Here is a 21,121-nt window from a genome sequence, read left to right as displayed (position 1 = left end):
GATAGCACCAAATAAATATAGTCTTTATCACTCCTAAAAAAGCAAACATTATAATAAGGAAACAAGAATGACAGTAAATCTGATTTTTAAAAGTAACTTTAAGAATAAAAATAAAATGTTAATGGACAGCATACAACTCAAAGATTCAATCTTCATCAAAACATCAAAATGAAATAGAACATAGACTGAAAATCTGGGACTAGTGAAGGAAATTCAACTGCATGCAATCCCAAATCCATGCTAGCACAACTTGCTAAGAGATATTTGTTCAGAGCCTTAGCAGGTCTAATGAACTTCAGAATTTACTTTTCTTTCTATTTAAAAAAGCTGTTTCCATATTAATACTTTTGATAAACTCATTTTATTATTCTTTGATGAGCTGTCCATCCTACCACAAAGGATTCATTTTATTCAGGAATTAAACATGCATGAAATTTTAAACATAGGTCATTTCAAGCATAGTTTTACTAAGTCACTTCTTCCTCATGCTTGAAATGGTTTGTATTCTAAGATGACTAATGAACTGTAAAAGTAAAACAAAGAAATACACACAACTCCTTTAGCTACTTAACTATTAAAAAGCTTAAAGCTGTAGTACTAAAGAGTCAGCCATTTACTTAGAACTGCTGCTTCCCAGGGCACAGTGTTGAACCATAATTAAATCATCTTGATGAGTTTAACTGAAAGAAAGAAAACTCAACGGAGAAAAAATAATGTACTCACACTTCATTCTACAGACTTCTTTGTCTTGCTTTGTCAGATAATATAATTAAGGAAAGTAGCAACTTTGCTAGATGTTATCCATATGTCGTTATAAGCCACTTACCAGTGTGGTAAAGATATAGTGATAGTATTCCGTCATCATTCCCATGGCTAAAGCCTTTAAAAAAATAAACAAAAAGATGAATGTTTCTGAGTTCACATAATAACTTTAGCACACTTACTTTGCAAATGAAAAGCTGCAGAAGAAGACTGGGTTGGAATTGTGCTAAAATTAGGTCAAGCAAGTCATTTCCTAGCAGTTAGAGCAGATTACTGACTATTAAAGAAATTTATGAAGCAGATCATCTGATAGAAAGAATATTATTAGACTGTTTAGAACAGCAAATGGGAAATAGGCTTATAGTTTTACATACTAATGGATGCATTAAGTTACCACACAAAATTTCAATTGACAGTATTTTCATTCATTATTGAGCCCACTCATCTCCTTAAAAAGAATAACCTAACTGGATTTATTTATTTTTTCTATTTTGATTAGTGATACTATGCATTTAGAACAAGGACCCAAGCATATACTTCAGGTGCACACATTTTTTCCAATGATGAAAAAATACTCTCAATGTAAATGTTTACTAGCATGATACACAGTGTTTCACCATCTTCATTTGTCTTGCTATCTATGTAATATCAAATGGTTTATGATCAACTGTGCATTTTAAAATGTTTGTTGTTGTTGTTAACTGTGTAAAAATAAATATTTGGAAATATTCAGTTAAAGCAATAAGCTAGAGATATCTCACCACTGCATCCTGTGTTCCCTCTCCTGAAGAGCATGTATGGATACACAATATCTTCTTACTTTCTACAAAAGCTACCACAGTCGATTACTATTTATGTAAACAGTTTAGGATTTGACAGTATTTTTTTTAATCTCACTTTAGCATTATAAAAAAAAACTACACAAACACAGAATATTCTCCTCCTTTCCAGGAATCATGAAGAGAATTCTTTGCCAATTTTCTACAGTTAAACCTCCTTAAATACACCGAAGGCAATAATTATACAATTGTAATAATAGCAGAATTTGTATACAAAAGAATTAACAGCTTTGAAGACGCTGTGAGCTTCTTTACTTGTGGCATTGTCTGAGAAAGGAATAAATGACTAGTCTGTATGTTCTTTTTCAAACAAAAGTGAAAAGCTAAAACAGATTGGAAATAGCAGCTGCAGAACAGTGCTTTTAGCTTTGACAAGACTGGCAAAAATTGTAACAACATTTTTTCAAAGGATGTCTTTGCCTGTATTTAGAACTGTAGTATAGTCTACCAACAGCAATTTGAATTCTGTTAAACACAGGAACACCATTATCTTATTGGAAATATCACAACTCCACCTTACAACGCCAAACACTGTTAGTATTTCTATTTTTTTCTCTAATAAGGTCATATAAACATCTGTTTACAATCAGGGATTTCACTCTCCAAGCAATCTCTCCATAAGAATATTTGAAATTTCTAGACAAGTATTGTCTGCTTTCCCTGGTTGCCAGGTAATGCAGTAACCATTGAGATTCGCCTTGATATAATGATGTCATATGGACAATGAGTTTTTACTTCTTTTTTTTATGATTAATTTTGGCCAGAAAATAATAGTTGTCATTTCACTGATATTGTTCTCTTAAGGTACTCTTTTTTCTTTATTTGCAGATTTTTATGCCCACCTTTTACTCCCAATATCATTTTTAATCCTTACAAATCATCACCTCAAGAAGAAATCTCTTGTCATATTTCTCCAGGTTCACCCCTCCAGGGTAAACTTGGCAGGGCAAGTTTAGGTTGGATGTTAGGAAGAACTTCTTTACAGAAAGGGTGGTTAGGTACTGGAATGGGCTCCCCAGGGAGGTGGTTGAATCACCATCCCTGGATGTGTTTAAGAGCCATTTGGATGTGGTACTCAGGGATATGATTTAGCAGAGGTTTTTTGTTTGTTTTTTTTTTTAGAGATAGGGTACTGGTTTAGGCTGCGGTTGGACTTGATGACCTTCAAGGTCTTTTCCAACCTGGGTAATTCTATGATTCTATGATTCCATTACCAGATAAATTTGGTTAATTCATGTTTCCAAACTAATCTTTATCTAAATAAATGCCTAAATCTCTTTTTATATTTAGCAAACAGTGCATTTGGAATGCTATCATCAAATAGAAATTTTTCTTAACATACTTTTTTTTTTTTTTCATTTTTGAAAACAGAAGTCACACTCAGCTGAAGAACCACCAATTTTAGACACCAATTTTAGAATTCGTGAAGCTGGATGGAAAACTAAAAGATTACAGAAACTGTAAAAAGATTAAAGAGTTGTTCCTGTAACCTTTTATATTCTTTAGGACAAGCAGAGTATCCTGATAAAACAGTTCATATTTTGATTTAAAGAAGTTGCACACTCACTCTCAGATCTTAGAACATGATTAGTTATCGAATGGTTTTCATTTTCTTCTCATTTCTTACAACTCATACCTTTTTTCACTCGTGTACAGTGAAATAAAAGTTTCCTTTCACATAAATACTACTAGATATAGTATGAATAATGTATGCTGATTGAGTTATTTGTAGTACTGCAGCTTTGTACTGCTATTAATACATATTTTCCATCTGCATTTTTAAGATGTTAAAGGAATTAAATATACCTTTAATGATTTGGGCTAAACAATTGGACTAATTACATTGCCTTACACTAAGTGAAGACCAGAACTGTCAGCAGATATTAAAATGATTAAAATTAATGAAAGAATTTTAATCAATGCACAATAAAGCAACAAACGATTGTATGCATATATGTTGACCAGTTCTTTCAATTGGACCCACAGCTGTACCCCGAGGTACCATTAACAAGAGATCTTATTTCAAATCTTAAAGCATGTATTTACTGTTTTTGAACTAAACAATACAATATGCTAGCACACTTAATATGAAAACAAATTACAGAGTCACAAAAAGCTGTGTGTTAGAAATGTAGAACACTGTTTTGTTTCAGGTGTTTCCTAACCTAATTGCAAGCCATATCTCAATTAAAAACTTGGAGAAAAATGGACTTTAAGCAATTCCAAATCTTTAGGGATAGCTTATTACATTAAAGAAGATACACAAAGGCATGCATTTATTGTGCACTTCAAGATTAGTCAGCTTTTTTACAAGCTTTTTTTTTTTTTTTTTTTTTTTACAATCCTTTATATATTGCCACCTTCTCTTTGACCATAGCATTGGAATATGTTTCAGCAGTAAAAATACTGTAAATATTTGGGATTCTGCTATCTCTTGCCTACTCATCTTACTTGTACGTAACAGTGCAAACACTTTGAAAGCATCTGTCCAAATGTATTCAGATCCTTCACAGCCTTAGTAGTAAAGGAGAATATGGTTCTAGAAATATCAATTAATTCTGTTCTTCAGGAGGATTATAATAATGTGCTAGTTTAATATCATATTATTCAAATATTACTACTTGATTAAAAGTACACAATTTAAAAGCTTTAATTGGAAATATATATATATATATATATATATATATATATAATTAAGCAAGCATTTAAAAGCTCAAAGCAATAATTCTCTAAAATACCAATGTGTATCTTTTCCCAGTGAAGTGCATTGTGAAACATCTTTCCTTCCCCCACACAGACAAATCAAGTTGATCTTTTAAATAAAGATAATGAAAGCAGTTATCATTACAGGTACCATTTATTATCACTGAAAACCTTGGCTGATTTTCAGTTAGGCCTCAGTAAAACTAACATACAATTTAACTGCTTGTTAAAAGCCATTAAGTCTGGATATTACTTTCATTTATTAGGAATGAAGATTAGGTGATCTAAAGCAAAATGAGGATTACCTGTTTCAAGATGCCTGCTGCCATTTCATGGCTGCAGTCAAAGATGACATGGAATTCCTTTCCTCTTTTCATCTCCTTTAACAATGGCTTTGCATCTTTTGTGTCAGCTGGTAACTGACGGATTTTTAGTCTCAGGTTATATCGTGATGGAGCCTTGATGAGCTCTTGTAATCGAATAAGGCCTTAAAGAAAATAGAGGAGGAATGAAAAGAAAATTATCAAAACAGGAACCTGAGTTGCTATCAGGACAACTTAATATTAACATTCAAAATTTTCTGAATTTCTCCCTCTACTCAGCATGCTTCAGCTGATAAAGAGAAATGTATTTTAAAAAAAGCAGCTGTACTCCTAGTGATTTCCTATTGCAAGTCTTTCCTTAATATTAGCATACAGTAAGTACATTCACTTGGTATCATCTTAAGTAATACAATTTTTCCTTCATGGAACTATAATTCTGCTCCTCAAAGAAGAATTATTTTAAAGTGACATCCCAGACTAATTGCTTATAGTCACACTAGATAATCTCTTAACTAATCTGTCAACTTTTGACGCACAGTTGGAGAGTACTTCAATATTACAGAACATCATCATGCAATCCACATGATAGTACTCAATTTTTATTTTTATTTTTATTTTCTGTTTATACAGGTAATAAAACACAAAAGCAACAGTGAAGAGACTGACTGATGCATTTGCAGTCTTCTCCAATACTTTACAATACCATTTTGGATTACTCAGCTTTCACCATGTAGGTAGATGCAGTAATATTTTCCCCAGAATCTTCTTGTTCACAGCAGCAAGACAGCATATGGTGTGTTGTACAGACTATTGATTGGTCTGTGATCAATACTGAATATTAGGTTGTTCAAATGTCTTCAAACAACAGGATAAAGTCTTTTATAAAGTAACAGTTTGTTTCAGCACTAGCAAAAAAGGTGTGCTTACTACCTTCTTGCATTGGAGGGTATTCTACTTAATGGCAGTAAAAGAGATACTCTTCATATTGTTTCCAGGCCACATACAGTTTAGCATATTCATTGAACTGCCAAAAAATAGAACCTCTGCTTAGTATTTTCAGGTGGACCGGGGCCTAAATAAATTGCCTTTAAAATTTGAGATAGCTCACTTTACTGCATCAAAAACTTTAATAGAATTTACTAATTATTATTTATTTATCATCACAGACACACTGATATATATATATACATATATATATACATGTATATATACACATACACATATATATACACACAGCATTTTGAATTATTCCTAAATATTCTTCGTAGTTAAAGCTGAATGTCAAAGCTGCCTTGACTTCATAAAAAATATGTAATAATGCATGAAAGTACACTATAGTCTTAGCAAGAAGTCATGATAAGTTCTACAATACAGAGAGTTTATTTTTGTTCTGGTGAGTATCCTTTTTCCAAAATATGTTTTTTGTTTTTTGTTTTTTTGTTAAATGTCATAACACTGAGAGCCTCTAACAACATATGTCAGTGATGCTTTTAGACTACAAAACATCCTTAGCTCTAATAATTTTCAACCAAATTAGCCAAATAGATAAAATATCCGAAAGACAAAATCAGATGCTTTTATTTCATCATTCCTCCTTTTTTGACCCTGCAAAGGATCAATGTTATCTAGGAATTAGCTGGAACTGGAATTATAGCTTATTTTATGTAATCTTCCTAAATTAAGATTGTAGGTGTGTAGATATGTCAAAGGAATTCAATATATCTTTCAGGCCCAAAAGCAGAGTGGAGATGGATGGAGGTATTTCTGAATCAATTCAAGGTTTTAAACAGTCCACACAAACACATCTTGCATCTTGCTTGAGGGATTTATGAAGAAGATAGAAACAACAACTCCCACAGCAACAGATCGTTAATTTAGCTCTTGGTTAGCTGGATAGAAATTCCCTGAGGTCAAACTTGCTATGCAGTTAATTTAAGAAATATTTTATCACTCACAGGTCTATGTTGTGGATACAACATTTTGCATTTCATCACAAATTTTAGTTAACACTTAGAACATACATGCACATTCAAACAGAGACAATTGTTACCTATAGCAAAATAATTATGAAATTTCTAACTTCTATGAAATATTTCTATAGGATCTTCATTAACAACAAGCACTGTGAAAAATTAAACCCAGAAATTCAGTATGTGCTGATTATCTTCTTACAAAAATATAATGTAAAAAATGATTTTTTCTGCTTAAAAGTATGCAAAAATTTAAGGTCAGAGCAAAATATTTTAGCTCAAGATGGGATGAAAAATAATTCTATAGGTTCCAATTTATTTTTAATAGCTTACCTGGAACAGTAAATTGGAAACTTTTTAACAATAATAATTTTGACTCACATTACGCTATATCTGGTGTGTCTAATTTTAGGTTTGTCTTGCTTTGCTTATTTCATATTTTTTTCTGTCCAGCCTTGTAAAGAAAATAAAAGTCAAATTTAAAGACCTGCAGAAGCATCGCTACACTTGTTGACAATCTTCAACAGAGATGCTGAAGGCAGAACAGACATGACTAGACCTGGTCTCATAAATAGATCTCATTCACACTTGCTAAGACAAAAAGAAATAATAGCTAGAATACATAAGACCTAAGAGGCAGATATGAGCCCAGATGATTATGAAAACAGTAATTTTAGAAACTATAATTTGAATAAACCTTGCCACACTTACCTCAAATGTCATGTTGGTAATTAGAGAAAAAGAATCAATGTACTTAATGGAAACGTAAATGGATTTGATGCTTCATTTCTAGATGCCTCTACTAAGTAAACATGGGCCATCTTATAGTTGGACTGAATAATCTTGTAGGTCTTTTCCAATCTTGGTGGTTCTACGATTCTTGATTATATGATTTTTCTCATCACACTGGTAACAGTCAAGACAAGGGGAAATAGACTCATGTTGTGCCAGCAGAGGTTTAGGCTGGATAGCACTTCCAAAAACTTTGTTACAGAAAGGCACTGGAATGGGCTCCCCAGGGAGGTGGTTGAGTCACCATCCCTGAATGTGTTTAAAAAGCATTTGGATGTGGTGCTCAGGGACATGATTTAGCGGAGGGTTCTTAGGGTAGTATGATTAGGTTTAGGTTGGACTCAGTGATCTTGAATGTATTTTCCAACCCGAGAAATTCTATGATTCTATCTTGAAAAGTTGTAAATTTTTGTTTTTGCTTCTGTTTTTGTTTTTGCTTTTTAACTGAAAAGATTATGCATATACTACATATTACCATATTCAGATGATCTAGAGCAACTGTTCAAAAGGAAAGTTTTGACATAAAAAAAAAATCTAGCACACACTACTTCCACTAATGACTCTATCAAAAATGATGGACCATACTGTGTCTGCAGAAACACTTAGGGTTGCCTCCAAGCCTGTCCAGTTATTTAAGGCTAAAAACATAAAGCAACTGGAATGTGTGCTCTTGAAATGAATACATTAAGATGATTTCAGACTGACAAAAGGGTAGCATTTCAAAGCTATGATTTTCTCAAAGGTAAAGTCCTGACAGTTTCTCATTCGCTTTGATTTCTATGCACTTCCACTTAAGAACTCCAACAAATCTGGGACAGATAGAACAGAAAAACACAAAAAAACTGGCATTTGATACTCAGTAGTTAAATATGACCAAGAAGACAGTCAGAAAGACCATCCTTCTAAATAAAGTTACTTCAAATAAATAGTGCTGCAAAACATGGTGCCATTTAATCATCTGAGATACAAGCCATCAAGTCTATAAACCAGAGACATAGATCTATATGAACTACTTCACACTGAGAGAGGAAACGTCACAAAAAGAAAAGAAAAAGAAAAAAAAAAAAAAAGGGGGAAGATGAAGGGATGAAGCCGGGCAGGGGTGAACATGAATGTACAATTCTGAGACATTCAGATAGCGAAAGGGACTTCAGGAATGAGCTGGATTTGAACATCAAGCAATATTTAGTGGGGAAAGCCCTCTGTTGCACCGAACATTTGCTATTAACATTGATTCCTTGCAGTAGATCATAACAACTGAAAGCCATGCTTAGTATGGGAGATCAGACAAGACATTGTGAAGCTCATAAAAACAGATTCATATCATGTAGGAAAGAGATGACAGTCAGGTTCACATGGCAGAAATCAGTATCTCAAAGGGAAAGTATTTTCCTCGAAAAATTCAAATTCAGCATTTTTCATATACCAAAGTTTAGAAGGAAAACTGTTTGTTTTTGACTGCAACTGTTTTTTTTTTTAAATACTGTTTACTTAGAATGGCAAAGTGCCTAACATATCTGAAGTTCTTACACTGTTAACTGAAGATGAAGATGGGAAGGACATTTAATGTCAATAAATAAATAAATAAATAAATAAATGTTAAAATGGAAGGAATGAAGGAAAAGAAAGTGGCTACAAGTTCATAGGCTCTGAATTTTACTAAGCAAATCCAGGGTATTCTAAATTGACTTGTCCCTTGCTGTCCCGCAGAAGCTATCAGAGGAACCTGAACATGATGGAAGGAAGGAAGAAAACCTGCAAATGCACACCTCTGTAGTGCACTGACTAGATCTCATTGCTGGAGCAGTACAGGAATGCCTGAAAGCAAATGAGTAAGTATTTATGGCTTCATAACTGCCAGGACACACAAACTGTAAAGAACAAATTTCTCAAAATACATTTTAAAGAAAAGGAAATTTGAGACACAGTACTCTTGCTCACAACTTCTATCTAAATCACAGTATTTAATTCTAGTAACAGTTAACATTTAATGTGTTCTAGCCACTGGTAGTATTCATTAAGTTCATATGAATTATGTAGGGCACAAAATATTTTTCAGTCTATTAACTTTGGTAGACCACTCAGCCACCCTGTGGGCCATCTGCTAACAAGGAATATTTGTTCATCCTCATCCACACATTAAAAAGCAATTCCACACTGGCATGAATTCAGCAGCTCCAGTTTGCCAGGTTCCCTTGGGAAGGCTGTCAGAAAGCACAACCCCAGGTGAGGCAGTGTGACCACCGCACATGCTTCCCAGGCACAGTACATGGCAGGACAGGGGCAGTGACGGTGACACTATGTCATGGCTGCCACTGCTACTATTACAGCTGCCCTACAGCTTCATACTACAGAGGAATGGCCCACAGAACCAAATTTGCATTCTGATGATCATACCTGCATCTAGTGATTTTATTAGGCAAGAGCTCCACTGGGTGAAGTACTGAGAAAAAGCACATCCTCGCTCAGGCACTGCTGGGAATTGAGTCTGGGTAAACATTTTTCAGGCCTGGATCATGCTTCAAAAGCGAAGTCGTGCAAATATAAATCAAAGGCTGAATGTCAATCCAGACTGCATCTAGTACATAAATAAAATGCAGGAAGTCTAGCATTTCCTAGGAAAAATAACAGTCTGAGATCTCTCAATAAAAATGGCAGAATTAATAAGAAAGAGAAGCATGTACTCTCTTTATCTTTTTCTCTCTGCTACATGTGGGAGAAAACACTGGAGTTAAAATGTGTTAAGAGATTATCGTCCATGTGAAGCACAAGTTACAGATACTGCAGCAGGGCCTGGGGCTACACCATGACTAATCTGTTGATAGTGATCACAGACCTTGCTAGCCAGTATGTAACCAGCAAAAACAATGCAAAATCCCACTGGGTGCTGAAGAGCTCAAGTGTACTAGAGAAAGAAAGAGGCTACCACTTGGGGCTGGGGATGTGCTCTTGGGAAGAGACAGCTCTGCACCCCAAGGCAGTCCAGTTGAGAGGGAGAGAGACTGAAGTTCACAGGCACCCCATGGGACAGGACGTCCCATGAAGGACTGTGGCCCACAGTGACAGAAGTCATCATCAAGCACAAAGCAATTAGAGAATATTGCATGTACCAGCCCTAAATTTGCAGACTCCAGGCATCTTATCAGGTTAATGTCAATGCATTCTGTGTAAGCAGTGGTGAAAATGCACAGTTTCCTTCCAGCCTTTATCCCAAAAGGGAAGGGAAAGTAAGGTAGTTAATGTAATTGTGTCCTTTATCTCAGTAGCAAAATCCTTGATTAGAAGTTTGTATTTAAAAGTAATGAGGTAAAACCCCTGATGCTAGATTGTTTTGCCTGCAGTGCTTTCCAACAAATCCAAAGTTTATTTTTTCCCCTTTTTTTCCTCAGTTAGATACTAAACTGTAATTATTTTTTGCCAAAGAAAAATGTATGCACTGAAAAGACATAATGTACATGAACAATTTGAAATACTGCACCTGGGTTAAGCTGTGGACAGTAACTGCTTCCTCATTGCTTACTGTTTCCCATCATCTCTTCCCCCCTGCACCCTAAAATTCCTATCAGTGCTAAAGTAGTTGCATTAACAAAAACCAACAACAAATAAAAGAAACTAACAGAAAAAAACAGGAACAGAAGCACATATACATCCAGAGGATAAAAACAATATGTAGTTCAGAAGACTATCCATATATGATAAAAATAAATTCTGCCGCTGCTTCCAGTTCTATTTTCAACATCAATAAGACATACTTTTTAAGGGTTTCCTCAGTAGAAGTAGCATTTTTCAGTAAACAAAGAAGAGCTCTCACTTGTTTGGTCTCTTTAGCATATAGACCTAAATACACAAAGTTATGCCAGACAAATTCCTTGTCTGCTTTCTTTTCCAAATGTTGCCAAAGTTTTTTTTTCAGCATTTTCACTCTTTTTTCTCATACTGTTATGGTGCATTTGTATAATTCTGACTCCTGAGAGTCAGGAGGGACTACTACTTCTTACTCTGGCCAGTCATTTCTGGAACTCCACTTCTGCTGTCTACGTATGGTTAGCACACAAGGTAGTTTTAGATCAAATACACATAGAATATAGAGAGAGTAAATATAAATTTTATAAATTGAGCTACTGTTAATCCCTAATTAATTTTCATTTCCAGCATTTGACATTAGATAAAATGGTCAGTCTGGCTCTTCAGGATCAAAGTAATGAGCTAACAAACTGAAAAATAAGTCAGTTTCAAAAGTATGCAGCTCATGGGTAGCTAATCAGAAAAAGAAATCTCAGAGCCTCTGATGAACAGAGAAACATCATGTGAGAACTAAAAAAATAGTGAAGCAAAGAAGGAAAATCAACAGCTTCACAACGATTTTGAGGAGTACAACACAAAAGCAAAGATTTTAGCCTAGATTACCATTAATGTAAGTAATTTGCAATATAAACTAAAATATAGTCCTCAGGTAAAATACAGATTTAAAATTAATTAAAAAAATGCAAAACAAATTTTGTTAACAGCATCCTAAAAAATAAAATAAAATTTAAAAATCTATTTTTTAACAGTATAGAAATAATTGGTGCATTTGGGGAATGTACTTCCTGCAGTTTCTTTCATGAAGGATACCTTTTTCCTGTCCCTTTAAACTCTCAATTCCTTCTTTTAGCAGCCACTGTGATAGAGTCTTACCTCTGAATGGCTGGAAAGAATGCAGTGTGAGTAACCCTTTTCAGAAGCTGCCATCAATTCATCTTTAAGAAGAATCCTGAAGGAGTAGTTTGTGAGCTCTCCAGCTGGCATCTTCCTCCAAAGAGATCAATCACATTACCTCCTCGACATGTTCAACTTCAACCAGTCCAGGAAGCAAGAGCCCCAAGTTTGTTTTAAAACCTGTGTCTCCAGCTCAGCAGTCTTGCAAGCCATTGCTATGCCACCTGGCCTGCTCATCAAACTATTTATCATTTCCATTAATGCTGCCTTTGTGCTGTACAGGAAGAATGCAAGCAAATACACTTTGCAATAGGCTGAACACATGAACCTTTTTCTGTACAAAGGAACAGTAATGCTCTTTTAAAGGCTACTTATACCTTCAGAATTTCAATAAATATATAAATAAATAAATAAATAAAATTAATAATACACCACTTTGTTGAGCTACCAGAATATTTTCTCTATTTTCAGCGTGTCATTTCCTCTTACACTACTCTGCACCCTTCTTCTCTTCTGATGTCCCCCTCCTCAGTTTTTCTCTAGACCTCAGGAAAATATAATTATGTACTGGAATTTGATAGGAGTGTGGGTAAGAGGGAGAAGAATATCAGTTTATTCTTCATTGAAGAATAAGATTAAGAACAGATTACTAATAAACTTACTAGATTAGTTATATCTTCCTCATTCTCTATTAAAAAAAATAAATAAATAAATAAATAAATAAAATCCCTCTACTGAAAAGATTTGAAATATACATAAATATACATCCTTGAGAAACTGCACCTGCTAGCAGGACTATATGAATAGCATTCTATGTTTTTTGGATACAAGAACAAAATATGGAAACACCACTAAGAAAATCACAGAGAAAATACAACTGAAGGGAAAAGAGTTTAATCAACACTATTCATTTATTCTTATTTAGCCTATTTACTACATTAAGTTCACTTTACTCATTTCTGGCAGCATAAAACATGCTTAAAATTCTCATCCTTTATACTTAAACACAATATTAAAATCGTGGAAAGTGTTGTTAATGGAGAATGAGCTTTAAGAAAGAACACTGCAGACATGTAATCCAGAAATGTTTTTCTTAGTGCAAATATAATCACTATTGCTCTTTGTTCCCAGATTTAGAGTTGAACATTTTAGCAAGATTTTTCTAACTTGTATTTGAAGCATTAGAGAATAATCTCAGAACTATGTGTGTGTGTGTATATATTCTTTAGACTAATTCCTATTTTTACCAGGAAAATCTACTACATCAGAACGCTACTGGTACTGTACCAGTTAAAAGAAAAAAAAGTATATGGTAACTGAATTCAATAGCATGTTAGCCAAAGTAAATTCCATTTAACAAACCCTTTGTCAAGAAACATTGCTCTCCTGTTCAGAAAAACTTGAGCTGAAAATTAGAAATTAAATTTATTAGGGCAAACAAAAATGCACAAATAAATCATGATATTACTAGTATTTGACATAATGAACTGTGGAGGTTTCTTTGGAAGACAAAATTCCCCACTGGTGAAAGAGTTTAGATGTATAGGTGTTCTTTTATCCGTGAATTACCATCTCGAATCTTCTCCACAAGAACTCCTGTGTATAAATCTAAGTGGCCCTACATTGTGTTGGCAAATTTTCCTGTACGTTACATTCCAAGTTTCACCATCCACACATATGGTCCTTCAGTGATACAAAAACACATAAAGAAGGTAAAATGTTTCCAGACCACCAGTTTATTAATAATTCAAGTTGTTTTTTGTTGTCGTTGTTTTAAAGTTTTCTTTCTTTCAAGCAAAAATATTTTTCAAAAGTTTTCTTTTAGATGAAAATATGTCAGTAGTTGGAGAATATTTTTTTTAGCTGTGCAATTCAGTTGCCTTGGGTTTAAAATTCACTGAAAAGGGAAACCAAGGATCTGACTCCAGTAGTCAGATATGCATTGGGATACTCTGAATATTACTTAATTTTTTGTGTCTTGGCACCCATTTTACTTTACTGCTTGTTCATCGTGAAGTTCAACTAAAGTACAATAAAATAATCTTCTTTATCCTTAAATAAAGTAAGCTAAGCACTTCAGATCATGTATGTTTGTACATATGTTTTATAATTAGTTTCAAACAGCTGATCCCAGTTCAGTCTGTTTTACGGTTTTATGAAGAAAAAAAGTAAAAGAGAGAGAGAAAAAAGAAAAAAAAAAAGAGAAAAAAGGGAAAAATGAAAGCTTTTCACTTTAGAGCACCATAGTGAAAAAGACCTATAACACCTCCTGCACACTGTCACTGGAGGGAATCAATAAACTGTTGAAGTTCAGAATAGATCTTATGTCCATGGAATGGTCTTGGTCATCCAAAGAGGATGAGGAAAATAATTTTTTTCATGCTCTATGCTCTCAGATTGCTTATCATCTGCAGCATAAAGCAATTTAAGGAAAAAAAACAAACTTAGAGCATGTTAATATAAGCAAAAGCGATAATATAATTGAAGAAAATAGAGACTACATTAAGACTTTTAGATTTGTCTTTTTTTTTACTGTCCAGCAACATATGTGATATTTCCTTATGAATATGGTTCTATTTTTATAAGACCGATTTAAAATATCACTGTAATTCAGTTTTGTGGTTGTCAAATGAACATGTTCTGAAAGATTTAGTAATAGATGACAGCAACAACAATTAACAATCCAGGGCAATTCAAAAGAATTCTGGTAATACTGAGAAGTATGATTTCTCAAGGGGCTGACATCTATGAGTACTGCGGGTAAAAAGCATAAAGAGATCTACTGCAGTCAAAGGACAAAACAGTCTTTTGTCAAAGCTGTCAGAATCAATGTAAAAAGAAGCAGAAGTATAAGTTTAGCCATTTACAGCAAAACTTAAAAATAAATAATGTCTACTGTAAATCAGGAGAGACTTGGCAGAAGAAAAGGCATACGTGAACACTCTAAACTGGACATTACACTAGGTAAGTACATTTATTTTTGGAGGCTAAAGAAGATACCTTTTTGCTACAGGACCTGATAAGAGAGCAAGAGAGTAAAACAGTCTGGGAATGAAACTAAAATGCACATTGGTGGAATTATCAGAACTGAGTCTGATTTAGAGTAATTGAGAAAGGGCTTGATAATACAGGTGCATTTCACCAAATTCCACCAACCAGAAACAAAATGTGCTAATACTGCTGTAGGAGTGAAAATATAGTTAAATTTTGAGAAATCAGAGGTTTTTTGTTTTTAAATTATGTCACATGCAAAACATGAGGTCGTGTCTGTATTTTCCTGTTTTCATTTTCAGTTAAGCTGTTCTGCCTTTCACATTTTTTACCATTTGGGAATAGTGAATAAAATGTATCAGTATTCAAGAAGGGAAGAAACAATAATTATGAGCATACATACCCCAGCCAGCTCTCTATAAAATTTAAATACTTATGTTTATTCAAACCCACAAATATTTGGAGTACATTCATTGATATTCCAATGATTTCTGGAAGTATGGCCTCCTTCTATTCCTTAGAAAAATTCTTTAAAGTGCTTAATTTTAATTTACTTTTATATTGAGGCAGATAATTTATCTTGTTCCAATAAGTTCAAATTCAATTCTTGGCAAAAGAACAAGGAGTCTCTAGTACATGTTTTCCTGAAAGACAAGCTGAACTCATGCATTATGTTTAACTTGATGACATTTAATTTTCTTTTCAAATAATTAATTTAAATCTCCAAAGAATTCTCCTCAAAGAACAATGCAGGTCCATTTATCAAGAAGAATAAGTGTATTAAACTTCTTTCTTTTCAGAAAACTAGCTAAAGTAGTTCTTAACTTCCAAAATGTAGATAGTCTAAAATACTTTCAAAATGAAATAGTAGCTTCACAAAATCCTCTTTACATCTGATATTTTCATATAGCACCATAAAAATTATTTTTGAGCTTCATCAAATAATAATACAAGAAATTTCTTTGAAAAAGAATACAATAAAACAATCAGCTACATCTAAATACCACAGTCAGGTTTAACACAGAATTACTAATTAAATGTTCACATGAAATTACTGTGCATGGCACATGAAACACTCTGTAATGAAAAGATACTATGCAACAGGTAAACAGCCTGGAAAATATTTCTTCATTCTCCAAAATCATATAAAAAGTATTATCAATTTTACAGCCCAACCAAATATGAAGTTTCTGTAAAATTGGGGATGTTTTTAAGCAAATGCATTCCCTCTCTGATTCAGTGACAGAGCAGATGTGGAGCAGAACTCTAGCTGATATGCATAAGATGCCTGAAGACTCCTTTGTTTCCATTCACAAGTGTATCTTTTAGATATTCATTCAATTCACTCCATTAAAAACATCAAATAACTGGTTATTGACTGATAATGCTCAAATTGAAATGCACAGAAATATTTACTTTTAACATACTGTGATAAGATATCCCATCCCACTCTGAATCTTTGAAAAGTTTTATATAGAAGACTATTTATTTCCAGAGAGGACACCCACCCAGACTGCCAAATACAGCCAGGTGAATTCTGCATCTGTTTCAACAAGCTAGAACAAATGCAGTCTAAAATTGCACAAAAGAGTATAAGCACATAAAAATCTACATAGATACAGTTTTTGTGTTACTGACAGCTAATGGTAATCCAATATTAATCCAGTATGTTAATAGCATTTCATAATACAGTATCCCTAAACATTCATTCAATATAGGCATTAGTCAGTATCAGCTTTACACAAGTCAGAGGAAGTAGTAGTGTTGGGACTAGTCATGACAGTGACTTAAGAGTTCATGGTTACTTGTCATTTTTGTATTGTTCTATCTCATAAAAGTGTTAAGAGTACATAGCCATAAAAAAGCAACTCTGGAGATGACAATTCCACAGTCTTGCATCTTTTATTGTAAATTACATGTTTCTAGATTAATTGTTTCTTATAAAAAATTCCATGTCTCTTTAACTATGCCATGAAATACAATATAGGATTACTATTGTGTGGGTTTTCCTTTTCAAGACCTTCTGTTTACTAGACTAAACCTACTCCCTTTTAGTCTTTCCTACCACATAATATCTTCATAAACTTCTAATCTGATGAACCCTCATCTCTCTTGACACAAAACTATGAAGAAAAATTAACACAAATTTTGTTTTCTCGAGTATTGCAACTTGACAGTTTATTGACTGCATGTATAATTTTTATGTCAGAGAACAATGTGGAACCTTCTTACGTCCTTTCAGTTTTCCTGTAAAACCATAACCATCCTTCAAATTTTAGAGCTTTATTGTTCTTTTTTGGCATCAATTTGACAGGGATGCATGAGGATACTATTTCTCTAATATGCGCATAGAAGTAAGCCACTTGGAACAGTGTGACTTTTTGAAACCAGTATTCCCTAAATGTAAGTTGACCTGTCAAAAGAGGAAATTTTTTGCTATTAAATATTTATAAATTTAAAAAGATAATTATTCATCACCTCGAGACTTTTAAAGTGTATTAATGTAAACAATGCAGCATTATCCATGGACAGAAATTCACGGGAGAGACCTATAAAGATGATCTCTAAGGTCCCTTCCAACTCGCACGATACTATGATACTATGATAAAAAAATCTTACTGTATCCGACCCAATTTTAAGCAGGTTCCAAGTTAAAAAAGTAATTAGTAGGAACAGATGGATGAACCTAAGGAACCAGAAAATACACAGAAAATAATTTCACACAAATTAGAGGTTACTCAATTCATTTATAGGGAAACAAAGATATGAACTACCTTTTTCAGTCCATCTCACTATGTATCCTTGATCTTCTATGTGTCTGATCTTTAAAGTTTCTCAAACATATAATACTTTGATAAAAACTTTCTTCCTGAGCTAAGATTTACTTTGAACTCATTATAAACTTGTTTCCTTAATCTTTTAGCAAAGTTACCCACTTTCCATCACCACATACCCCTTTTCTTCAAGATATTCACCATCTCAATATAAATCTGCAATAATTGGAAATTGACAGTATGGAAAAAAACATCCTCAAGATATAGCACATCTAGAAATAAGATGTGGGATATATAGAACTTAGATAATGTGAATTGTTATACTAGTCCCAGGAAGGAAATAATTTTTATTTAGAAATCAGTGCTACTGATATACCATTGTAAAAACATATTAACAAAATGGCATCTTTTTCCTTCATTTGATTTAAATCACTGCATTCAACACTGAAGACCATCATAAAACATTTTCATTTCTGAAGCCATTTCTCAGGCTTTTAGTTTGGCTTCTGTTCACAGATGCAACAGATTTTTGGTGTTTATACTCATTCACTCAAGACCAAAACAAATGTTAATTAAGAAAAAAATCTCAAAACCCTGTTTACATCAACTTGATCTGCATAAAGCATTAGTTGCCAATACAAGTGCCAGTATAATTTAAAGGTCCCAGCATCTAACCATCCATGTATACTTTGCTTTGGAATTCTTTGGGATGCACAAGCTTATTTGGAATTTATCTGTCCAATTTTTCTTAGGACAGATTGCAATATGCACTTGAAATTTTGATATTTTGAAGAAGGTACTTTGCTGTTTTGAGAATTATGAAATTAAATCAACTAAAACTATTAAGACATGCAGTGGATGAAAATGCTGTCATATTTCCCATTTTCTTTCCTAAAGACAATTGACTGTAGCAAACCTGTAAACTGAAAGGACTTAATTAGTATCCAGGGACAGTTTAGCGGTATTTAATTAACTAAGAGACTATAAATTACTTTAAGGGGAAAAAAAAAAAAAAAAAGAAAGAAAGAAAGAAATCAAAACTAACCAATCTCTTGTTAATTCTTGCTAGATCTTTTATGGGAAATTCTAGTTAAAAGGAATATACTTTGCATTTTAGAATGATCACAGGAAGAAATACTTGTCTTCAGACTAGCAAAAAAAAAAAAAAAAAAAAAGTTCAAGAAAGAGCCTGATTCCAATTTTTATTTTGTACAACAGATGGACTAAATGAAAACTGTCTCATGAGAGTTAAGATGAAGGGGGAAAGGAAGACATAGAAGGAAGCAGAACTTAGCTACTATTTGGAGCCAAAAAAAAGTTAGTGTAGCAATATTCAAACAGAGATTCACAGGAAAAGAAGACAAACTATTTTTCCTTGAAAGAACAGACTCAGCTAACCATCTTTTTCAATTCCTAAGATTGTACCAGGACAGTACCTCTTATCATAATATTAACACCTTTCCCCATTCTCTGAGCATTTTTGTTTTTATTACCCTACCATCATTGAAAAGACAGCCTCCAAATTTCACTGATATGTTCTTACTTTTCTTCTCTGTTTCCTCCTCACCATTTACTAGCTATGTGAACTTCTTATTTGAATCATCAACATCATCAATTACATTATTTTTCACAGAACTATGAGAACAGTTTGTCAGAGTCAGTTCAAAAAGCACTGAAGAAATTATTAACATTTCCATAATATTAAATGTCTTTCATCTGGCTAAATGAGTCCTTTGTATACTCCATTACAAACAGATTTTCCTCTTACCAGATAGTAGTTCTAATCTCCAGCAGACTAGCTGCAAATCAGACAAGTTTTTTCAAAATCTCAAACCAAATATCACTGTCAGGGCATACCAGAAGTTTTAGGGTGAGTATAAAGGAAAGGTATCAAATTGAGATATCTCTGATGGAAATTCAGGAGTTCATTTTTAAATGAAGTCAATCATCTACAAAACAAGCCTCCACATTTCCTATGCTTTCAACTCTTAGGAGCCAAAAACAGGGCTCCTGCATCTGAAAATGCGGTTACTAAAATTCCAAAAAAATATGGCATCAATTTTCTAACTTATCTAATATTCCAAGAGCAGCACTACAATGTAGCTGTTCTATTTGACCAGCCATCCTATTACATCTTTCAAGTTATCATCTTTTTCTTCAGAAACTGAGTTTTAAATAAAATCAGAAGACATAGCTGTTAGCAACTGTGAAGATACTGAGGAAAATGCAGACTGAGCATGACTAATTTATTGACACTTGCAATCTCAAACACACAGAATTCAGCAACTGAAGGATAATTATGAGAATACTTATGCTAACAAATCTGCATTATTTGTTACACTCTACCTTGTCAATGGAATTTTTTTCTAATTGAGCTTTCTTAAAAGAAAGCTGTAACAGTATTGACACACCTCATCCTTCTATTTGTATGCATGAATATATATTCATGGAATTATATCAGCACATAGTTGCACAATTTAGCCTTACCGGTGCTGTCATCATAAACAACAGTAACTGTTTTCCACTTGAAGAACTGCACAAGGTCAAGGATGGCACGGCTGAGTGAAGAGAAGTCTGGATAGAGACTGACATAGAAGGAGTCCTTGTTGTCTGACACCTGATGTTTCCAGCGGGTCTGGATATGTGGAACACCCAAAGCGTTGCAGATGGATTGCACAGCATTAGCTGAGGAGCTATGGGATGGTCCGAAGATGGCAGCTACCCCAAGGGATAGCTGATCGCAGGCTGAAGAGGAGACAGAAGTCTGTCAATAATGAGAGGAAAGAACGCAGTGTGCCAGAAGGTATTGCACAATTTATATTAAATAAAAGGTTCTCCATGAAATATAGCTTGACTGTTGAGAAATCTCCTTTCTTCTATAACACTTCCATAGATTTCAACTTCTGAATACATTTCTAAAATTTCACTGTGAGCTGATTAAAAACAACGCTTAACTTATAAATAGTGCTCACATACATTTAATAAACACTTCTATGACAGCGGAAGTCACAAATGCCAGCAATTGTGTATACTTTGAAAAACGCTGATAAGTGATTAATGCTCATTTGCGTGTTAAATTTGGAAAAGGGCCATATGGGATAGTATTCTAACATAGGCTGTTTAAACATTAACTTCTTTCTCAATTCATCAACACTATTTTTATTGAGATTCTAGTTACTCAGAAAATGTGCATGTCAAGTGGATTCCAGTTAAGTATAAAGCAAATGACAAATTTCATTTAAACTGACAATTGTATGCCTGAAAAGCAT

The 21,121-nt window shown here is 33.6% G+C and overlaps 1 protein-coding gene across 2 annotated transcripts in view; it reads right to left on the bottom strand.

Annotated features, from left to right (window-relative positions):
* Positions 1-21,121, bottom strand: part of GRIK2 (glutamate ionotropic receptor kainate type subunit 2) — a 356,468-nt gene that overhangs the window by 203,832 nt on the left and 131,515 nt on the right. For both annotated transcript variants that reach the window (XM_072333341.1, XM_072333342.1), the window contains exons 4-6: positions 20,340-20,597; positions 4,610-4,791; positions 827-880 (exon numbers count right to left, since the gene is read on the bottom strand). In XM_072333341.1, the coding sequence (XP_072189442.1) occupies positions 827-880; positions 4,610-4,791; positions 20,340-20,597 (494 nt within the window). The remainder of the gene's footprint in view (positions 1-826; positions 881-4,609; positions 4,792-20,339; positions 20,598-21,121) is intronic.

This window comes from Excalfactoria chinensis, chromosome 3, assembly GCF_039878825.1.
Source record: "Excalfactoria chinensis isolate bCotChi1 chromosome 3, bCotChi1.hap2, whole genome shotgun sequence".
In the NCBI taxonomy this organism is placed as follows: Eukaryota; Metazoa; Chordata; class Aves; order Galliformes; family Phasianidae; genus Excalfactoria; species Excalfactoria chinensis.
The sequence above is the reverse complement of the archived record's forward strand: the minus strand, read 5'-3'. Positions and strand labels throughout refer to the sequence as shown.